This window comes from Myxocyprinus asiaticus, chromosome 33 (assembly GCF_019703515.2).
Source record: "Myxocyprinus asiaticus isolate MX2 ecotype Aquarium Trade chromosome 33, UBuf_Myxa_2, whole genome shotgun sequence".
NCBI classification, from domain to species: Eukaryota; Metazoa; Chordata; class Actinopteri; order Cypriniformes; family Catostomidae; genus Myxocyprinus; species Myxocyprinus asiaticus.
This window is the reverse complement of record NC_059376.1, coordinates 32957797-32977474: the sequence shown is the minus strand read 5'-3', so window position 1 is coordinate 32977474 and position 19678 is coordinate 32957797. Positions and strand designations below refer to the sequence as shown.

General features: G+C 38.0%; 1 protein-coding gene across 2 annotated transcripts in view; it reads right to left on the bottom strand.

Annotated features, from left to right (window-relative positions):
• Positions 1-18719, bottom strand: part of LOC127424096 (epidermal growth factor receptor substrate 15-like) — a 54861-nt gene extending 36142 nt beyond the window's left edge. Inside the window, exons 1-13 of one of the 2 annotated variants that reach the window (XM_051668869.1) lie at positions 18644-18719; positions 14718-14759; positions 10608-10697; positions 9840-9887; positions 9638-9733; positions 9382-9444; positions 9070-9195; positions 7657-7716; positions 7103-7303; positions 6711-6856; positions 6383-6536; positions 5032-5117; positions 1072-1144 (exon numbers count right to left, since the gene is read on the bottom strand). In XM_051668869.1, coding sequence (XP_051524829.1) covers positions 1072-1144; positions 5032-5117; positions 6383-6536; positions 6711-6856; positions 7103-7303; positions 7657-7716; positions 9070-9195; positions 9382-9444; positions 9638-9733; positions 9840-9887; positions 10608-10697; positions 14718-14759; positions 18644-18670 — 1212 coding nt within the window. In that variant the 5' untranslated portion in view covers positions 18671-18719. The remainder of the gene's footprint in view (positions 1-1071; positions 1145-5031; positions 5118-6382; positions 6537-6710; positions 6857-7102; positions 7304-7656; positions 7717-9069; positions 9196-9381; positions 9445-9637; positions 9734-9839; positions 9888-10607; positions 10698-14717; positions 14760-18643) is intronic. The other variant, XM_051668867.1, reaches the window with a different exon arrangement.
• Between the last annotated feature and the right edge of the window lie 959 nt (positions 18720-19678).

Below are 19678 nucleotides of genomic sequence, written 5' to 3'. Positions count from 1 at the left end.
CATTCACAAACATAAGATTGCCTTCTCCTGTCCACTTACACACACACACACACACACACACACGTTTCCGTCACATTAGCTATCTGCCAATATATTTTAACACCAGAGATGGCACACTAACATGAACACAATCTATACCCACTGAAGGATCTAATTCAGGTCTACAAAAATGCCTAATTCTCAGCAACATGTTCAGGAAATTTAATTATCACACAGTGGGCGAGTGTGAGAGAGTGAGAGTGTTGGAGAGTGTGTGTGAGAAGAGAGCGAGAGAGAGAGAGAAGCTTAAATCACTTTGGAAATGAAAAACACCACATTTATGAGACAGGAAGCCACTGCAGACACACAGACCTTGAACTTGTTTCAACTCTGCTGACAGTCAGAGAGGACAGAATAGATCCATGATGAGCAGAGAGGACAGAAAAATTACAGGGAAGAGACAACAGATAGAAGGCAGCGAGCTTTCAAAAACAGCTGGCTTCTGTTTTCCTTTTCCTGGCCCTTTATCAATCCAATAATAGGGGTCAATAAACTCTAGACATGATGACATACAAATCAGGTAATAAAAAAAAAAAAAAGAAAAAAAAAAGCTTTAAGACAGCCTGCATCCTTTCAACATTTAATATAAAATTCAAACACAAATTCCTGCACCATTCAAATGAATATCTGATGACAAATGATTTTAATTTAGTACTTTCTAATGATATACGGATATATCAGCCAGGCCGATAAATTGAATGATATTTGGTCATTGCTTTCAGAATAAACGTGTACATTTTAGTTGATATTATTAAAATGTATCAACCTTAATATCATTCATAAATATCATATACTGCATGGTATTTTTAGTTAATGGTAAGAGCACTGGCCAATGAAAAACCCCATTAGATGACCACTATTATTTTCTGTTATATTCTTTTAATTCATTGTGGATAAGTTATATTCTGTCATACATATTTACATGCATAGATAAAAAAGGTCACTAAATATAGTCTCTTTGTCATGTCAGCATCATCACATAAAACTGCATGTATTTTGCATATTAATAATTTTTTGGCTCATGACTCATACCTGGACTTCGCTGGTCCTCTGTCGGATGGTTTCCTCCCTCTCTTTGATTTCCTGTTCCACTGCACCCTTCTCCCTAAAAGACCAGCACAGACATGAGTATTTAATCACAGTGGCAATGGCAGGCACAGCCAGCCAGCCGCTAAGAGCAGAGTGGACAGCATCTCCCTCCAACACCATCTCTGCATCTGCTGCTGGAGTGCGCGCGTGTGTGAATGAATGAGAGAGGATGTGTGCAAGTGAGTGTATGAGTGTCAGAGCTGCACATGAGCAGATGGTTTTGTAAACGACAGGAAGAGCATGAGGTGGGAAGTGTACAAAGAGAGAGAGAGAGAGATGGGGGATGTGGGGCTGGAATAAATTGGAGACATTTTTCCACTCATCTCTCTGTCATCTCTCTGTCATCTCTCTGAATCTTGAGGTCGTAAGGGTTCAATTTAGCAAACAATTTTCTATATTTCTTGTATGCGTCTAATTAAATGGAAGGAACACATTTGCAAGGAGTATGTTTCTTTTCATGGATCACAGCCTCACATTGATCCTCTAATTTAAAAAAAAATATTGTTTGTCCAAAGCCTATAGTTAATGAAGCATGCAATTGGTGCCACTAGCATCACCAAAAGGAAAATAATAATTGTATTCAAACAGGTTTCCTAAACACTCCCCTGGTCTTACATTGGTCAGACAAACAGAAAGTCCAGCCCCCAAACTCACCCAACTGGTTGAGTCAATGTAGCTGTCTGACTGGTTGGCATGCATAAACAAACAGAGCAAGAAACTGTGAAACAGCAAAACAGTACCACTGTTTTGTTTTGTTTTTTACTTTTCGTGTAAATCAACATACAGATGACTTGCTTTGGTTGCAACTATATATTGAGATAAGTATAATTATAAATTTTAGAGCAAATGAATGCTCACGTATGCTTAAAACTTTGAGCATTGTTTTCTTAATTTGTTTCTATTTTGTTTTTATTTATTCTATTGCTTAATATTAGCTTCTTTGTTTACTTACTGTCTTGAAAAATCACTTAATAACTTAAAACATTGTTTACTCAAATTAGTCAGTATTTTGTTGTGGTATCAAAATTGGTTTTGAGAAACATCAAATTGCTTTCGTATGTAAGCAAAATGAACATTCTGGGCCCTATTTTAAGAGCGCAAGTGTTAAGTACAGCATTATGCCATAAGTGCAAAGTCACTGGGCATGGCCATAAAATTGTGGTATTTTCGTGCAAGCATACACAAAGTCTAGGCGCAAGTAGGTTTGGTGAAATTGCAAAATGCAAATGCACTGAATCAAGTGCAATTTAATTCTGAGGATGTATCCGCTTATTCCACCATCTGCATACAATTATATAGTCCATTCCCTCAACCACCAGCGATATAAACAAAGACAGCACATTCATCAGAAGTCGGTAGTGTAAATGGACTATTTGCAATGAAATAGAACAATTGAAAATTGCATTTACTGCGTCCTTGATTGTTGGGCATATTTTTATGACAGTGTCACACTCCTTTTATACTCATGAAAAAATTAGATTCTCGTCAGAATTTGGATGTAGACTCTGTTAAATTACAGAGAATGTTGGTATTATTAATCATTTTAATATACTGACGCACAAATCATGGCTGTATTAACAGTGATTGTATCGGCATTTCACTTCTACCGGTCGAATTGATTTTGAAAATGTTTATTCATTTATTGAAACAAAAATATCAAACCAAAAATATTTCTAAATTGAAATTACACTTCAAATGAAATGAAAATGTAATCAAAATAACTAAGTGGTCAAAAAATAATTCCAATTCAATAATATTTTACTCTCTCCAACTTCTTCCACCGGCCCGTTTTGCAGTGACTCAAAAATCACTCAATGACAACAGGTGGAAAAATACCATTACAAATTAGATCATAAATACAATTGTAAATTTAAACATTATAATAATAATTGAAAAATAAACCATGATAGTTACCTATAGATAGTTTAACACAAATCTCATAAATCTTTGTTTCATATAAGACGGTTACAACTCTGATTGTCAGGGACATCATTTCATGTTCCACTATATATTTATAGTTTGGACATGATCTTTAATACCACCTGCTGGTGGAATCTCCAAACTGCAAATGCAGGAACTGAGTTTAAATTTTGCGCTGAAAGGAATAGTTCACCAAAAATGAAAATGCTGATAATTTACTCACCCTCAGGCCATCCAAGATACATCTGAGTTTCTTTCTTCATCAAAACAGAATTTAAGACTTTTAGGATTTCATTTTTAGGATTTCATTTCAGACCTTCTCTTTTAAATAATGCAAGTGAATGTCCTCCATTTTTTTGACGGTCCAAAATGCATATTTAGGGTGCATCAAAATAATCCACAGGACTCCAGTCGACAAATAAATTTCTTCTGAATGCAAACGATAGATTATTTTTAGAAACAAAACAATACTTATATACTTTTTAACTACAAATGTTTGCTTCCGTACATCTCTGTGACGTGCGCTCATGAGAGGGATGACGTAAGCTTGTTGGTAAGGTCACGTGTCACGTGGAGAAGGAGGCACCACTGTAAGTGCCTGTAACCGCAATAAAAAAAAGAGAGAAGCTGAAAATATTTTTTTGCCATGAATACTATGCCACAAATCACAAATACTGTTGATTGAGCTTAACTTGTATTGAATCCGGGAATATTCATTTAAACTGAACTGCATTAAGCTCTGACTCATACTGTATGAAGGTTTCCTCCCATATTCTGATACAGTGAGTTACTGCTGTAGTCTTCCCAGCAACAAGAGAAACCTGACCAAGAGTCAAACACACACACACAGTCTGAGTCAGAGACTCCAAGGAGAAAAGAGCGAGAGAAGAGAAGAAAATAAGAAAAGAGAAGACTAAGATGGGATTCTAAGTATAGTACAGGTTAAAATGGGGGTTTGAAATAAAAGTCTTGGCAACAGTCCTAAAAACAGGCCTTTATACATTCAGAAACTTCCCAGCAGGTCTTAAGCAGCCTGGATCAACCAAAAAAACAGTCTTTAAAACAGAAGGTGTGGCCTCGGCTTACCTGTCACCTGAGTCCATTCGTTGCCGTGGAGACTTAAGGCAATCCCGCACTGCGCGCATCATTTTAGAGGACAATAACAACCCACTGTATGAACAAATCTTTCTGTTTTCTATCCTTTCTGGTCATTTTTTTTTTTTTGCTATCTCCATTTTAAATAGACTCATTATTTCTCACTTACTCTTTCTCTCTCTCTTTCCATGAAGGAGGAAGTGAGAAATAATCTCCCAGTAAGAGTGAATGTACTGGGAGCCAACAGGTGATGGTATCTGCTTTTAATCAAAGTCTGGAGAGCAGAGGAAAACGAGTGCTAGGGGGGCTCTTTCCCTTTCGGTGTGTAAATGAGACCTCCTCCTCTCCTCTCCCTTCAAAAGGAGTGTTAACCTCTGGAGACTCTATGCTTACAGGAAGTGATTTAACAAAACATTTAAAGCTGAAGTGGGTCATTTTTTCCATGTTACAATTTTTATTCTATCCCAGCTTAATATGCAGCTAAAAAATAAGTAAGCCATTTGTGGGTTGATTTCTCTGAAAAGTGTAAACACTGTGGCACTGTTAAATCATTGATCTGTTTAGAAGTAATGATATCCTCATTAAAGAAAGCATTCAACAGTGCAAGCGCATCTGTCATGACCTGAGGACTGATTTGGGCACAGAGCAAACTTCTGTCATACACACACAGCTTCTGTTTCTGTGGCTTCATAAACTACTGTACACCTGTGTGAGGTTACTGCCTAGAACCTTCAAATAACACTGTATTAAAAAAGGTGGCCTGATGGTAAAAAAACAAGTGTATAAAACTAGAGGAATGAACTGAAACTTCAGGGTTATTCAGGTTTTTCACTTTCGCACAAGCTGTATTATCAATGTGAGGAGAGAGGAGTAAGATCAGTAACTCACCTCTGTAGGTCCATAATCTCATTACTGAGCGAGTCCAACTCTTTAATAGCGGAGAAATCTGCCGCCAGAACTGACAAGGCATTGTTCTAGTCAGGAGCAGGGATGCAAGGAGCATGGAAAAGAGAGAAAAATAATTTTTAAAAAAAGTATGACATAATAAAAAGAAGTGTTCAACTGTTTAGTTTGACCTTCAGTTTTTAATTAAACTGAAACATTTGTTTTCATTTTTTCCTCAGACTACGCTTGATCTCGGCTGTAGGGGAACTCTGGGGAAGAGTTTTATAGGCTAATACAAAACAACTTACAGCAAACATTTTACACAGCTACAAATATTTCTACATATTCAAATAATGTACACCAATACTCTGATTATTGCAATAAGCACAGTATAAGGAATAATCAGATTACGATGTTTACATGTTTTTTATTTTTTTAATCCCCTTTTCTCCCCAATTTGGAATGCCCAATTTCCACTACTTAGGTTCTCGTGGTGGCGCGGTTACTCACCTCAATCCCGATGGTGGAGGACAAGTCTCAGTTGCCTCTGCTTTTGAGACCGTCAATCCACGCATCTTATCACGTGGCTCGTCGTGCATGACACCGCGGAGACTCACAGCACTGGAGGCTCATGCTACCCTCCGCGATCCACGCACAACTTAACGCGCGCCCCACTGAGAGCGAGAACCACTAATCGCGACCACGAGGAGGTTACCCCATGTGACTCTACCCTCCCTAGCAACTGGGCCAATTTGGTTGCTTAGGAGACCTGGCTGGAGTCACTCAGCACACCCTGGATTCGAACTTGTGACTCCAGGGGTGGTAGTCAGCGTCAGTACTCGCTGAGCTACCCAGGCCCCATAAGAGTCATTTTTGACTACTCTGGATGCGCTGTCTGTTTTGATCCACTAAAAAGAACCGGTTTATAAGATTAATTTGTTGTTTGTCGGACTACACTGGTTTAATGAACTGATGTTCTCAACAATAAAGTAGGTCATTAATAGAGATCTATATACAGGCTACTGAAAGTCTACTGAATGTTTGTTGAAACACTGTTTACTAGCTATAGCAAGTCAGTCAATAAGCTGTTATTTTGCTGCTGTTATTCAGGCTATTGATAGTCTACTGAATGTTTGTTGAAACACTGTTTACTAGCTACAGCAAGCCAGTTGATAAGTCACTTATGGTCAGTTAAATATCTACTTGGGACCATCAAAATAAAGTGTTACAGGTCAGACTAAAAAAATCTTATTTTTCTTGCAGTGTGAACAAAGCCTTAGTGGACGAAATAAACACGCATTGGTATTAAAGCTGTAAAACAAAAACAAAACAAAAAGTTTCATGAACATCATACCTGTCGTGCTAGCCTATCAGACGGAGGGATCATTTCTGGAGAGAGAGTCTGGGGCGGGTCTATTCCCATTGACAGCTTCTGATTGATTAGGTGTAGAGCCAACGCAAACTGCTCTCTGTTCAGCTTCCCGATGTCACCTACATCACAAAGCTCCCTATAAAAACATTTGTATACACTATATAAGTAAACATGAGCATATCATTACAATACAAACCCATACAACAACTAAGGGACTGAACAAAGTTTAGTAATAACAAGAGATGGGTCAGGTTTAATTAGCTTTCCATGAGCATTTATGGAAAATTAAAACCAAGCAGTGACATCTCACCAAATGCGTGCCAGGGTGGCAGATGGCAAACCCGTCTTGAGAAATATATCTCGGACTTCAGCACCTGATACCAAGCCATCCATGTCAATGTCTGTCTTGGTGAATAACACATCATATTTGGCTTTATCCGCAGGAGATACCACCCACTGTATACACAGATAAATTATTCATTTTATTCAATACAATCAATAATTTATGGAATATAATTATGTTATGTATAATCCATATATTTATTTAATACAATAATTATAAATCATTATATTCATTATTATCTATAGAATGCATTATTGGACAATAATCCATGTCGATTATATGGATTTTAATCTAATATTATTTATGATCCAAATAATTTATCCTGAGCAACACCAGTGTGAATGTGAGATGAGCATGACCTGTGGTGGGGTAGGTTTAGCTGGCAGTGTTTTAGATCTAGAGTGGACGGAACTTCTCTCTTTATGCTGTGCAGGTGATGGTAGGAGGGGCATCAAAGGGGGCGAGGACACTTTTTTCCTTTTTGAAGGTGGAATCAGACCGGCAGGCAAAGACATGGGAACTGGCTCAGACTCCAGGGCTCGGTATACCAAATACATGGCCTAAATCACACTCAGACACACGTGCACATTAAGTTTAAAGTCATATTCACACACAATTATATAATATACAATCCATACAATGCAAGTCAACAGGGTCCAAAACTTTGTAGCTCAAAAAAAGCATATAAAGGCAGCATAAAAGAATGAGAAATAAACCGGAGTCTGTCTGCTCATAAAGGGTTCATACCCTTTCAATTATAAAACAGGGTCATGTTTTTTTTACAGCGGAATCAGACAAGCTGGCAGAACCATGAGAACTGCAACAACGGGGTCAGCTGCAGTCTGGACTTGTTTTGATTGGCTCTAGACCCAAGCAATAAAAGTACCGGTATGTTTGACATCACAGAACTCACCACAGCAAACTCATCTTTGTCCAGCATTCCATCTCTGTCGATGTCACTGAGTTCCCAAACCTATAACAATCATTCCAAGAGAGAGGTCAGATCTATTTGGTAATGTAAAATCATAAATTATATTGAAATATACAGTACAAATACATTAAAGGAATAGTTCAACAAAAAATTAAAATGATCTCATCATTTACTCACCCTCATGCCATACCAGATTTGTATAACTTACTTTCTTCTGCTGAACACAAACGAAGATTTTTGGAAGAATATTTCAGCTCTGTAGTTCCATACAATGCAAGTTAATGGGGGCCAACATTTTGAAGCCCAAAAAGCACATAAAGGCAGCATAAAGGTAATTAATACAACTCCAGTGGTTAAATCCATGTCTTCAGAAGTGAAATGATAAGTATGGGTGAGAAACAGATCTATATTTAAGTCCTTTTTACTATTAATCTCCACTTTCACATTCTTCTTCTTTTGATTTTGGCGATCCGCATTCTTTGTGCATATTGCCACCTACTGGGCAGGGAGAAGAATTTATAGTAAAAAATAATTTAAATATTGATCTGTTTCTCACCCACACCTATCATAGTGAAGACGTGGATTTAACCACTGGAGTCGTATGGATTAATTTTATGCTGCCTTTTTTTAGCTTAACTATTTTAGTACTCGTTAATTTGCATTGTGAGGACCTACAGAGCTGAAATATTCTTCTAAAAAAAATGTGTGTTCACCAAAAGAAAGAAAGTCATACACATCTGGGATGGCATGAGGGTGAGTAAACAATGAGAACATTTTCATTTTTGGGTGGACTATCCCTTTAAGTAATGGGCTGTATGGATGTATTTTTGTATAGCAGTTTTCACAGCTGTTAACTTAGCAAGATTTTAAAAAAATGTATAGTTCCTTTTCTGGATGCTGATTGGTCAATACAGTGTTACAACCATGCTAAAATAACCAATATAGTAACAGCTATAATAAGAAACATCTGTTCACTTTATCATTTCGCAGACCCCAGCTAATTAATTTCCTTAATAAAATAACGGTTCAATATTTTTGATTTTATAAATTTTTCTAAAGGCAAAAATGCACTGAAGGGTAGATATAGCACTAACGGTTACTGTTGCCAAACCAGCATTTTAGATCCACATTTCCAAACAAAACATTTGTCCATATTAATGCTATGACGTTGAATTGTGCAACTATAACAGCAATGTGAACACAGCCACAGTCTTGGCTTTTCAATAAATCAAAACTTAAACATGACAGAATCACACACAAGCTATGACTCAAGAGTGCAGCCTGGTGGTTAAACCTGTATGTGCATCCTTCATATATGAGGTAGAAGTTGCAACCCGTTCAAGCCCATATTCCACCATCCTATTATAAACATGCTTGCCATCCCACTCGTCTTACCCTGCCAAGAACGTCCACTGGGAGTTTAGAATTGAGGAGCACTGGTTTGACCTTATCGCCCGTAAGCATGCCACCAACTGGAGAGAGGCTGTCGAAGATGGTGTCGAATTTCAACTTTTCCTCTGGCTATAGGACAGACACAACAAACAAACACACATTAACGAGCCACATGAGTCAATAAAAGCAACTCCATTAAACTGAAAAAGGATTTTTTAGAGAAACACCAAGACAATAATTGAGTAATTCTAATGAAGTCAACATTATATAGTGTTCAAGTTTTAAAAACCCACTCGTTTGTAGGTGATATCTGACCTTGACTACCCATGGGCTGTCCGTTGGCACGGGGCCAAACTGAAGAGGACTGCTAGTGTCATGCTAGATAGGAAACAGAAGAACAGACATTAACTCAGAAGGGACGTAAAGCTGTTTTTGCAAAGCAAGCATATAAAATCACCGATGCAGCAGTTTTATGTCATTGGTAATTATACGTCCAGGTCTTCCTGGCTTGTGAGACAGTTGTGATGTAGTTTTCCTGGTTTGGTAAAGATGAAATTAAGGTCTGACTTACAAATTTTGGGGGAGGGACAGCTGCATTTAGGCTTTTAAGAGACACATCAACTCCATTCTGAGCACACGCCACCAAACGGAGAGCAACAAAAAATTGCTGGAGACAGACAGAGAGACATATATTGTTTAAAACATATTGCTAAAAAATTTGTAATAACATACCCTAATATAATTTTTTCTTTTATTTTTTGTATTTAAAATACCTGCTTGTTCAGTGAGCCTTTGCACTCTGAATCTGCCAAATCCCATATCTGTGGATAGAAGTGCAAAATCAAACGGAAGCAATCATTTAGTTCATTAAAATATGTGAAATACTGCTTGCCACCACGCTGTTCTACACAACAGAAAGTTGAAAAATGTAAGCAGTTTCACTTGAAAGAGGTTCTGACAATGTTTTCAATGCAAGACTTAGTATCAACAAAATGTAGAAAATAAGGCCATCTGTTCTTTTTTATACAAGTCATCTTTATGTTTCCAGAAATTGTCAACCAATTGAATGTTTGTTTTTTTTTTGTTTTTCTCCCCAATTTTGTATGGCCAATTCCTAGTGCGCTCTAAGTCCTCGTGCCGGCGTAGTGACTCGCCTCAATCCGGGTGGCGGAGCACGACTCTCAGTTGCCTCCGCGTCTGAGATGTCAATCTGTGCATCTTATCACATGGCTTGTCGAGCACGTTACCGCGAAGACATAGCGCGTGTGGAGGCTTCACGCTATTCTCAGCAGCATCCACACACAACTCACCGCGCGCCCCACCAAGAGCGAGAACCACATTATCGCAATCACTAGGAGGTTACCCCATGTGACTCTACCCTCCCTAGCAACAGGGCCAATTTGGTTGCTTAGGAGACCTGGCTGGAGTCACTCAGCACGCCCTGGATTCGAACTCTTGACTCCAGGGGTGGTAGTCAGTGTCTTTACTCGTTGAGCTATCCAGGCCCCTCTCACACTGCTATATTGAGTAATTGATTTTACCTTGCCAAGGACTAGGTCTGCAAGGCCAGATCTCTTTAAAAATGAAGCTGCATCACCAGCTGCTACACGGCCACTGCCGGATGGATCTACCTGTGTTGGAATAAAGGAGACATAAAGGAGACAGTCAATATTATAAATATTCTTAAGTAAAACTCTTAAGAGGCCATTCAAAGTCAGACTGCATGCATTCTTGCATTTAAAAAAGCAAGAATACTGTAAAATAGAATGCAAGTGTTTCGAGATGCATTATTTTTTAAGGTCAACATTCTTTTTAAACTGACACAGCGTCTAAAAAGCGCGGCAATCCTGTGCGAGGCACTGAAAAACTGAGACGCGGCGCAACGTTCAAAGACATTTGTCTTGCACATTTTTGCATAGGAAAACAATTGGAAAAACGTGCAGAAAGCTGCAAAAAATGCGTTGGATGAGTGCCTAAGGCTTTATATTAACCTAAGACTAACCAATTCTTGACTTTAAACCAACTTTTTCAGGAAATCAGGAAAATAAATACTACTGGTTGTTATAATATTGTATAACATGATGTAATATCATGTCATATAATTAGTTTGATAAGATATACATATAGGGCTAATACAGTATATAATGTGATCATATGTCATAAAGGGATAGTGTACCATCAGCCGTCATGATCGCAAAATAAACCCTGACGTGAAGTGGATGGGCTGACTGTTTACTATTCCGTTTATTACATGGCTACTTGACAAATAAATGAATAAATGGATATGAAATACTGATTTCATTTGAAAAAAAAAAAACTGATGCCTGGGAAAACGGTCAATAAAGCTTTGAGGTCATTATACAAAAATACTGGATTTCAGAATGCTTTGAGTGACCAATCAGAATCAAGTATTCCAGACAGCCGGTTGTTATCGCACAATAAACCCCGACAGGGTGATCAGGTCCCCGAAATGGAGGGGTCTTTTCTCACCCTGAAGGAATTTATTGTGCGATAACAACCGGCTGACTGTACATTATCCCGCTTATTACATGGCTACTAACCAAATGAATAAATATATGGACAAAAAGATTATTTCCGTTGAAATCATGTAATTTGAGATTTATTCATTGTCTCTTGCTCATCGGGAAGAGTGCGCACACCTGACGGCTCATTAGATAAATGTTAAGCAGGTGAGATTTCTAGCAGAGAAAACAGATGGAACAGCGCATACGAGATGCTTGATAGATTTTTTTAAATAATAATCCCGCTATCTGTGCCCCTTTATCACCTGTGGTGAGGAAAGGAGAAGCTGACATCTGCACTCTCACAGAAGCAGATATCTCATGTAATCAACCTCAGGAGCACCAACCTGTAGTTATAGTTAAAAAAAAAATAAAAAAAATAAAAAAGGCCTCGGATAGATTTATTCTAATAAAAAAATGTAGTACTATTAAATAAAAATGATTAACAATGCTTTAAACATATAAAAGTTATTTAACATAATCAGTTGAATTATTTAATTTAATAGTATTGTGTTTTGAAAACCAATAAGCCTATTGATTATCTTGTGTAAAGAGGTCAGTGTTTATCACTTTTAATGATGACAAAACTGCCATACAAAGGCTGCACAGTACACCAACAAAACAGTTACTTGATTTGAGTATGTATTTTGTAGTTACTGCAATTTTCTCAAAACCTGCTTATAGTTGAGCGAGACCTGTCTGTCACAGGGCAACCTACAGTCTAAGAACTAACATTTTGGTCAAAATGTGAAGTTACTCTGTTTTGCCTATGCACAGCAGAATAATCAATAAGAAAAAAATTTTGACGTATCAGGAATCGTTTTGCAATCTGATCGTGACTCCCAGAATCAGAACTGGATCGAATCGTGAGGTGCCTAAAGATTCCGACCCTAGATTGAAGCTCATGAAGTGTTGCATAGAACAATCGGAATAAAAATTACAACTCCCAAATGCATCTACACTGCGTGATAGTTATGTTTCACACTGCAGTTGGCTGCTTTTCATCCCTTCAGTCAACCGAGCAAGCGTGAAAAAGTTGTGTGAGACGTTTTCGTCATCTTGAATGAAAAGCATCAAATTTTACTATAAAAGTTAAACATTTACAAAGCCTGGCCAACTGATATATGCAGCATCTGCAAAATGTAAGCGTAGAGCCCTGGACTAAAAGAATCCCCTGCATAAAACTAATTTTCTTATCTCAATGTGTCCTGTCAAACATTAGGGCTGGGTATAACCAACAACGTCACAATATGATACACATCACGATACAGAGGCCACAAAATGAAACGTATGTTAATTTAGAACTGACAAGGTCCCGGGTTCGAGCCCCGGCTCAACTGGGCCTTTCTGTGTGGAGTTTGCATGTTCTCCCCGTGTTCGTGTGGGTTTCCTCCGGGTGCTCCAGTTTTCCCCACAAGTCCAAAAACATGCAGGTTAAGTAAACTGGAGACTCTAAATTGCCCCATAGGTGTGCAATTGCCCCATAGGTGTGAGTGAGAATCCCCCAGCCACTGAGGGTTGCATCAGGAAGGGCAACCAGCGTAAAACCACAGATGGTCCACTGTGCCAACCCCTAATGGGAGCAGCCAAAAGAAGAAGAACAAGTTGTTTATAGTAAACCGTATAGTAAACAGTTTCAGCAAAACCTATCATTTTGCACCCTTCAAAACTAAATAAGGTTTATAAAGATAAGAAAAGCACATTTTAAATCATTCTGTTAACAAAAAGCAAATTACTTTAATTGGCCCTTTCTTCCTTCTGCTTTTAAAGTGCTTTGTGCTACCCTTAATATAGTTTAAAATATTCTGGCTCAAAAGCAAACCCTGTTTTTAAAGTGTACATCAGGTAAGACAAAGCCTCTAGGATTAAAAAGTCCTAACACAAGTCAAACAAAACCCACTTCTACACACTGTTCTTGTATTCAAAAGAAGAGTTTTAGAATAATCATAAAATATATTGTGAATTTAATAGAAATCTTACAGCCCATATTTTAGGGCACATTCATAAATACACAGGAAGTATAATAGATTATAGCCAGTGCAAAATATGCTGTGCTAAGATCAAGTGAAAAGACATATTAGCCTGCAATTGCGTTTTCTTAATATAGTTAGTCTAACTCACCCTCACATGTGATATCCACGTTGCCTCCACTGCAGATCTTTGGCAATTTTTTTTATTTTTATTTTTTTTATCTCAGTTGAGAGCAGGGTATGAAACTAACTTTTTTTGACCCAATTTTACCAGCCACTTTGATTTTTACAGCCAACTTCATCCAATTCATTTTTAAAGTATAAATGATATTCACAGTCCAAGTACATAAAAAAATGTAAACTGCTGGAATTAAAGTGATTTAAACTTAGAGCACCTCCTGAGATGACGTTCATTTGCAGCGCTCACATAAAAAAACAAAACTGTTTGCGGGCCACTGGATGAGCTAAACCGCCTTTTGGTTAATTTCATACCTTGGTTAAGGGTAATAGAAGCGCATATCGCCGGCTTTATCTTGACGTGTAGTTTTGCAGTATCTGGATATCTCGTGAGTCATGTCTTACTCCCAACTGCCGGGTTCAGGCAAAAAGCCAAAATGCACATATATTTTTGAATTTAGTTTTGCCAGTGGTAGCAAGAGTCTCTTTTACAATTTAAATGTGGTGGTATACTACCGCTCAGGTAATTAAATCTTGTGTCGCGTGATAGAGGTGATATGCTACACACTCAAACTTTTAATGTGCTGCATAATATCAATATGGACGATGTATCATCTTAACGATATTTTAAAGACCGCCCTTTTAAACATAGCACACACACAACCTGCAAAACAAAATCATGACCAATGCAATGTACATTTGCTTTTCTGGAGAGCTTCACTGGAAAGAGTGCCCAGCAGCAAGATGTTTAAACCACACGCCAGTTCAAACAGGCTGGTTCACTCACCCTGTCCTGTTCAATTTGCAGAAGTCATCACTAATTCATCGAGGCATCCTCTTACTGAGAGAACGACACTTACGGGAGTGCATTTAGTCCAAACTGACAGTGAGGTGTGGATTTTATTTCTCTGCTTCTGCCAAGTGTTCTATCGGATATAATGCCAAAATGACATATAGGACAGATCAAGCTGACAATGCTTACCTGCCGATAGTATTTCTCATAAACAGGATTCCCACTTGAAAGCTGCAAACAAATACAACAAAAACTGGTTAAGATGATTCAAATGGCATTTGTTTATCTCCCTTAAACAGGCCAAAAGGTCACACAGTGATAAAACTAATCAAGACTATTTAATAGTAAATTCTTCGAAACTGCTCACTTTCTTAGCAGAATTGCTGATATTCAGCCCACCTCTCAAAATGAAAGGTTAAAGCCATCTGGCAACCACACCTAAAACAAACATACACCTTTGCAGTAAATATAGATGTAGATTATGTAGATAATATAGTCATGCTTGGGTAAAAAGAGAACAGAGGTCTGTTTTACAGTAATGGAGGCTCTCTAGTCTTTTGCCATTCTCTGCCATACACCACTCGAACATTAAGCTGTTGTTGCATTATGATTCACATTAATGGAGCAGAGTAATGCAGCTGACTGCAAGTCACAGCCAAAAGGCTAATTAAGCCTATAACATATGGATTGGATCAAGTGAAATGAGACATTACAGATTCCAATGCATCATTTTTAAAGGGACAGTTCACCCAAAACAAATCCTTGTGTTGTACCAATTTCCAAACCTGTATGACTTTTTATATTCCATTAAACTCCAAATGTGAAATTTAAACGAATGTCCGAGCTGCTCCATGTCATACAGTTAAAAACATATGGGGATCAGGGGGGGGCCTGGGTAGCTCAGTGGTAAAAGACACTGGAGTTCACTAGTTCGAATCCCAGGGTGTGCTGAGTGACTCCAGCCAGGTCTCCTAAGCAACCAAACTGACTCGGTTGCTAGGGAGGGTAGAGTCACATGGGGTAACCTCCTCGTGGTCACTATAATGTGGTTCGTTCTCGGTGGGGTGCGTGGCGAGTTGAGCGTGGATGCCGCGGTGGATGGCGTGAAGCCTCCACACATGCTATGTCTCCGTGGCAACGCGCTCAACAAGCCACGTGATAAGACGCACGGGTTGACGGTCTCAGATGCGGAGGCGACTGGGATTCGTCCTCCGCCACCCAGATTGAGGCGAATCACTACGCGACCACAAGGACTTAAAAGCACATTGGGAATTGGGCATTCCAAATTGGGGGAGAAAAAAAAACATATGGGGATCTGAGGCTGTCAAGCTCCAAAAAGGACCAAAAAAGCACCATAAAAGCAGAACAAAAATAGTCCATATGACTTTAGAAACTACATTAAAGGGATAGTTCACACAAAAATGAAAACTCTTTCTTCATTTACTCACCCTCATGCCATCCCCGATGCGTATGGCTTTCTTTCTTCTGCTGAACACAAACAAAGATTTTTAGAAGAATATTTCAGCTTAGCAGGTCCTCACATTGCAAGGGAATGTGTAAATTATGAACCACAAAAAAGCAAATAAAGGCAGCATAAAAGTAATCCATAAGACTTCAGTGGTTAAATAAATATCTTCAGAAGTGAGATGATAGGTGTGTTTGATTAACAGATACAAATCTAAGTCCTTTTTTACTATAAATTCTCCTCCCTGCCCAATTCACCAAAAATAAAAGATGAATGTAAAAGTGGAGATTGATAGCAAACAAGGATTTAATTTTATTAATCTGATTATTAATCTGTTTCTTGCCCACACTTATATTGCTTCTGAAGACATGGATTTAACCACTGATTTTGGATTACTTTTATGGTGCCTTTATATGCTTTTGAAGCTTCACAATTTTGGTACCCATTCTCTTGCATTTTGAGGTCCATCAGAGCTGAAATATTCTTCTAAAAATCTTTGTTTGTGTTCAGCAGAAAAAAAAGAAAGTCATGCACATCTAGGATGGCACGCGGGTGAGTAAATTATGAAAGAATTTTCATTTTTGGGTGAACTATCCCTTTAAATCTGCTTTGTGAAAGGAATAGACTGAAATTTAAGCCATTATTCACTGAAAATCTTGCTTTGAAAGTTTATCTGACAGCCATGGTCACCATTCACTTTTCTTGTAAGGAAAATAGCAGCTTGGCCATCCAGCTATAAATAACTCCTTATGCATTTCACATTTGATTGAACTATTCTTTCAAGGTGTTATAGCAAAGAGTGTTTTAATATTCGGAGTAAACACCAACCCTTATTAGAGACTCATATGATCATGCATCTCTGGCAAACACTTCTGTATCATAATGCATAGGCATCAACTTGCTTTTTATTTTTGGCCATGTTAGGCTGTAAGTTCTGCTCTTTGGTTGCAGTTCAACAGCTCTCTCTTCAGGGCGTTACTGCTGCATACTAATGGGATGCTGGCAGATAATATTAAGCAAAGTGCCACCAAATATTTTCTTGCATTGCTGAGAAAAGAGTAGAAGTTTTTGCTGCAAGAAAAATAAAATTGCAAACCACTTTGGCCTTTTTAGGCTGTTCTCATTTCCAGAGACTTATTCCATCATGTTCTTCTATCAATTACTGAACTCCTACAAGGCAAAGGCTTAGTAAACCACGATTAAACATCAAATAAACCATCAACAAAACTATTGCGGCATTAGATTACATCCTGTTATTCAACTAAATAACAGAGCCGAACCTACTTGACCTATACTAGAGAGGTGGTAAAGTTCCCAAATGTCTAGACCAATGCTATTTTCATGAAAGCAGAAGAGACCCAAGACTTAGACATGCCTCTTTCCGTGCCTAAGGTCTTCTCAATGAGGTAGTGCCATAATGCATGTTTCATGCATGCAGGCCTTGCATCTAAAACTCATCACACCATCACTTGTGTGTATGTGGTCTACACTTCAACCATTTGTGCCATTAGAGAAATGTTATTCTTAAGCAATAAAAAAAGATGACAAGCAAAGTGATCATTTCAGCCCATCAACCAAATCAGTGCATGAATCCCTGTGGACTATTTTGGGCTTTAACCCGATTTTAGTGATCCTATGCATATGCATGTAATGTTGTATGTTTTCTGACCCTGCTCCTAATAGAGGAACAGCTGTATGTGTCTGAAACTCACTGAAACTATCTACAGCACAGGAAGTAAGTTTATGCATCACTGCATCGAGGTTTTCGCCCTTTAAGGTTTAAATGAGACTGATTTAACATCACTTTAAGCTTTTTTGGAGGTTGCTGAGCATAGTAGAGGTCTAGCAAGTGTCAAATGCGCTATAGCTAACTGGCTAATTACTTTGCAAACTCAGTAAACTAAAGCAAAAAGTTGACATAGCAGAAGATAGTGAGGTATATCAATGCAAAACATACACGATATGACTGAACTAGTGTAGCATATCCTCTATCTGCAAAAAAGAATCATATTTAGTTCCAATTTATTGTTGAGAACAGGTAAGCTAGCAATGTAGCAAAATAACATCCTGCTGTTTTACAACGACACTGGAAACAGTCTGGATTAAATCTACCAAACCACACAAGTATTCCAAATAGCAATATCAGATATTTAAAAAAAAATGTCTTAATATTATAAATTATGCAAATGTAATATTAACATTTCATAAACGAATGCAGAAATTAAAATAGGAGCTACACATACAGTTGATATCTGAACTGTGTAGACAAACATTCAATTAATATGCATTTTCACGCGTTTTAGCCAATGCATTTAAAAAAACAAGCTGATCTAAGTGTTCAATCACTCTGGACGATCCTAGTACATGTATGACCTGGAAAAAATTAATGAAATAACTCAAATCCACCCCAGTTCACCACTGACACCGTAAGCTACGCCCTTACGCAAGTCCCTCAAAGATCAGCCTGAAACTTTTTCTCTCCCCAAGCAAATGGCTGAAAACAACTTTAAACATCTGCGATAGGATCGCAGGATGTGACCTTTTTCCTCTTTCAACCGCAATTTTAAAACCCAACCGATCTGACAGACGTGTGAAACGACCTGAAGAGTGGTTTGGAAAGTGTTATATTTGTGTGGAAAGGAAGGGTTACCTGAGTCAGGGACAGAGAAGCAGCCATAGTGTTTCTGTTCCCACTAGCTCATTCTGCGTTGTGATAGGCAATGGGCAAAATAGTCATGATGCAAAACATGGCACTGGAATCAACATTGGATGAGGAGGCCATAGCGAAGGCAATGGGGATGCTGGAAAACCTGGTACTGGAGTTCTCAGTTGATGTGGAGGCGACAGACAGTGGGCAGTGAAGGGATGCTGCAAAACCAAGCACTGGAGTTTGTAAATATGGAGGACATTATTAGTGGATGTCAAGGATTGGCAATGACCCGGCAAACTCTGGAAATCCAGTTGAAAGTTAATAATGAATAGGAACTTCAGAAGGGCATTCTTTGCATTGCATTCATTGACTGAAACAAACCAGTCCTAACCCTAACCTCATAAATATGTATTGGCTAAAGTTAGAGAGGTCTCTTTTAAAATATTTCACAAAGGTATCCTTGTTATAATAGGCTTTCCAAATATATTGACAAAATTTAGAAAAGAAAATGTGCTTTTTGAGACGATTGAACACCTTTTTTTGTGAATGTGTCATTGTTTAGTCTTTCTGTAAGGATTTGAGCAAATATTTTTCAGAAAAAGTTGGTATCTGACATATGTATTAACACTTTTGATATAATTTTTTACTATAACAACAACAACTCTGTCAATTTGGAAAATTTTCCATTCATAAGTATAAATTCTTAGGCAAGAATCCACTCCTCCCGCACTGTTTGGTTGATTTTAATTTATATGTTGCATCCTTATTGAGCAATAATGACAAAAACTCTCAAAAATGTCAACGAATATCGTTGATTTATAATTGTTTCCCTCTGGCTATTGTATTTTATTGTATTTTGTATTTTTTTTTGTTGCATTTTCCTTTTTGCAGTGGGTAACTTCCGTATGTATGTAGATTGTTCTTGGCATAAAAAATTAAATAAAAACCTGTGCAAAAAACACAGAAAGTCATAGTAAAAGTAATCCATACGACTCCAGTGGTTAAATGAATGCAAGTGGATGGTGATCAGCACTT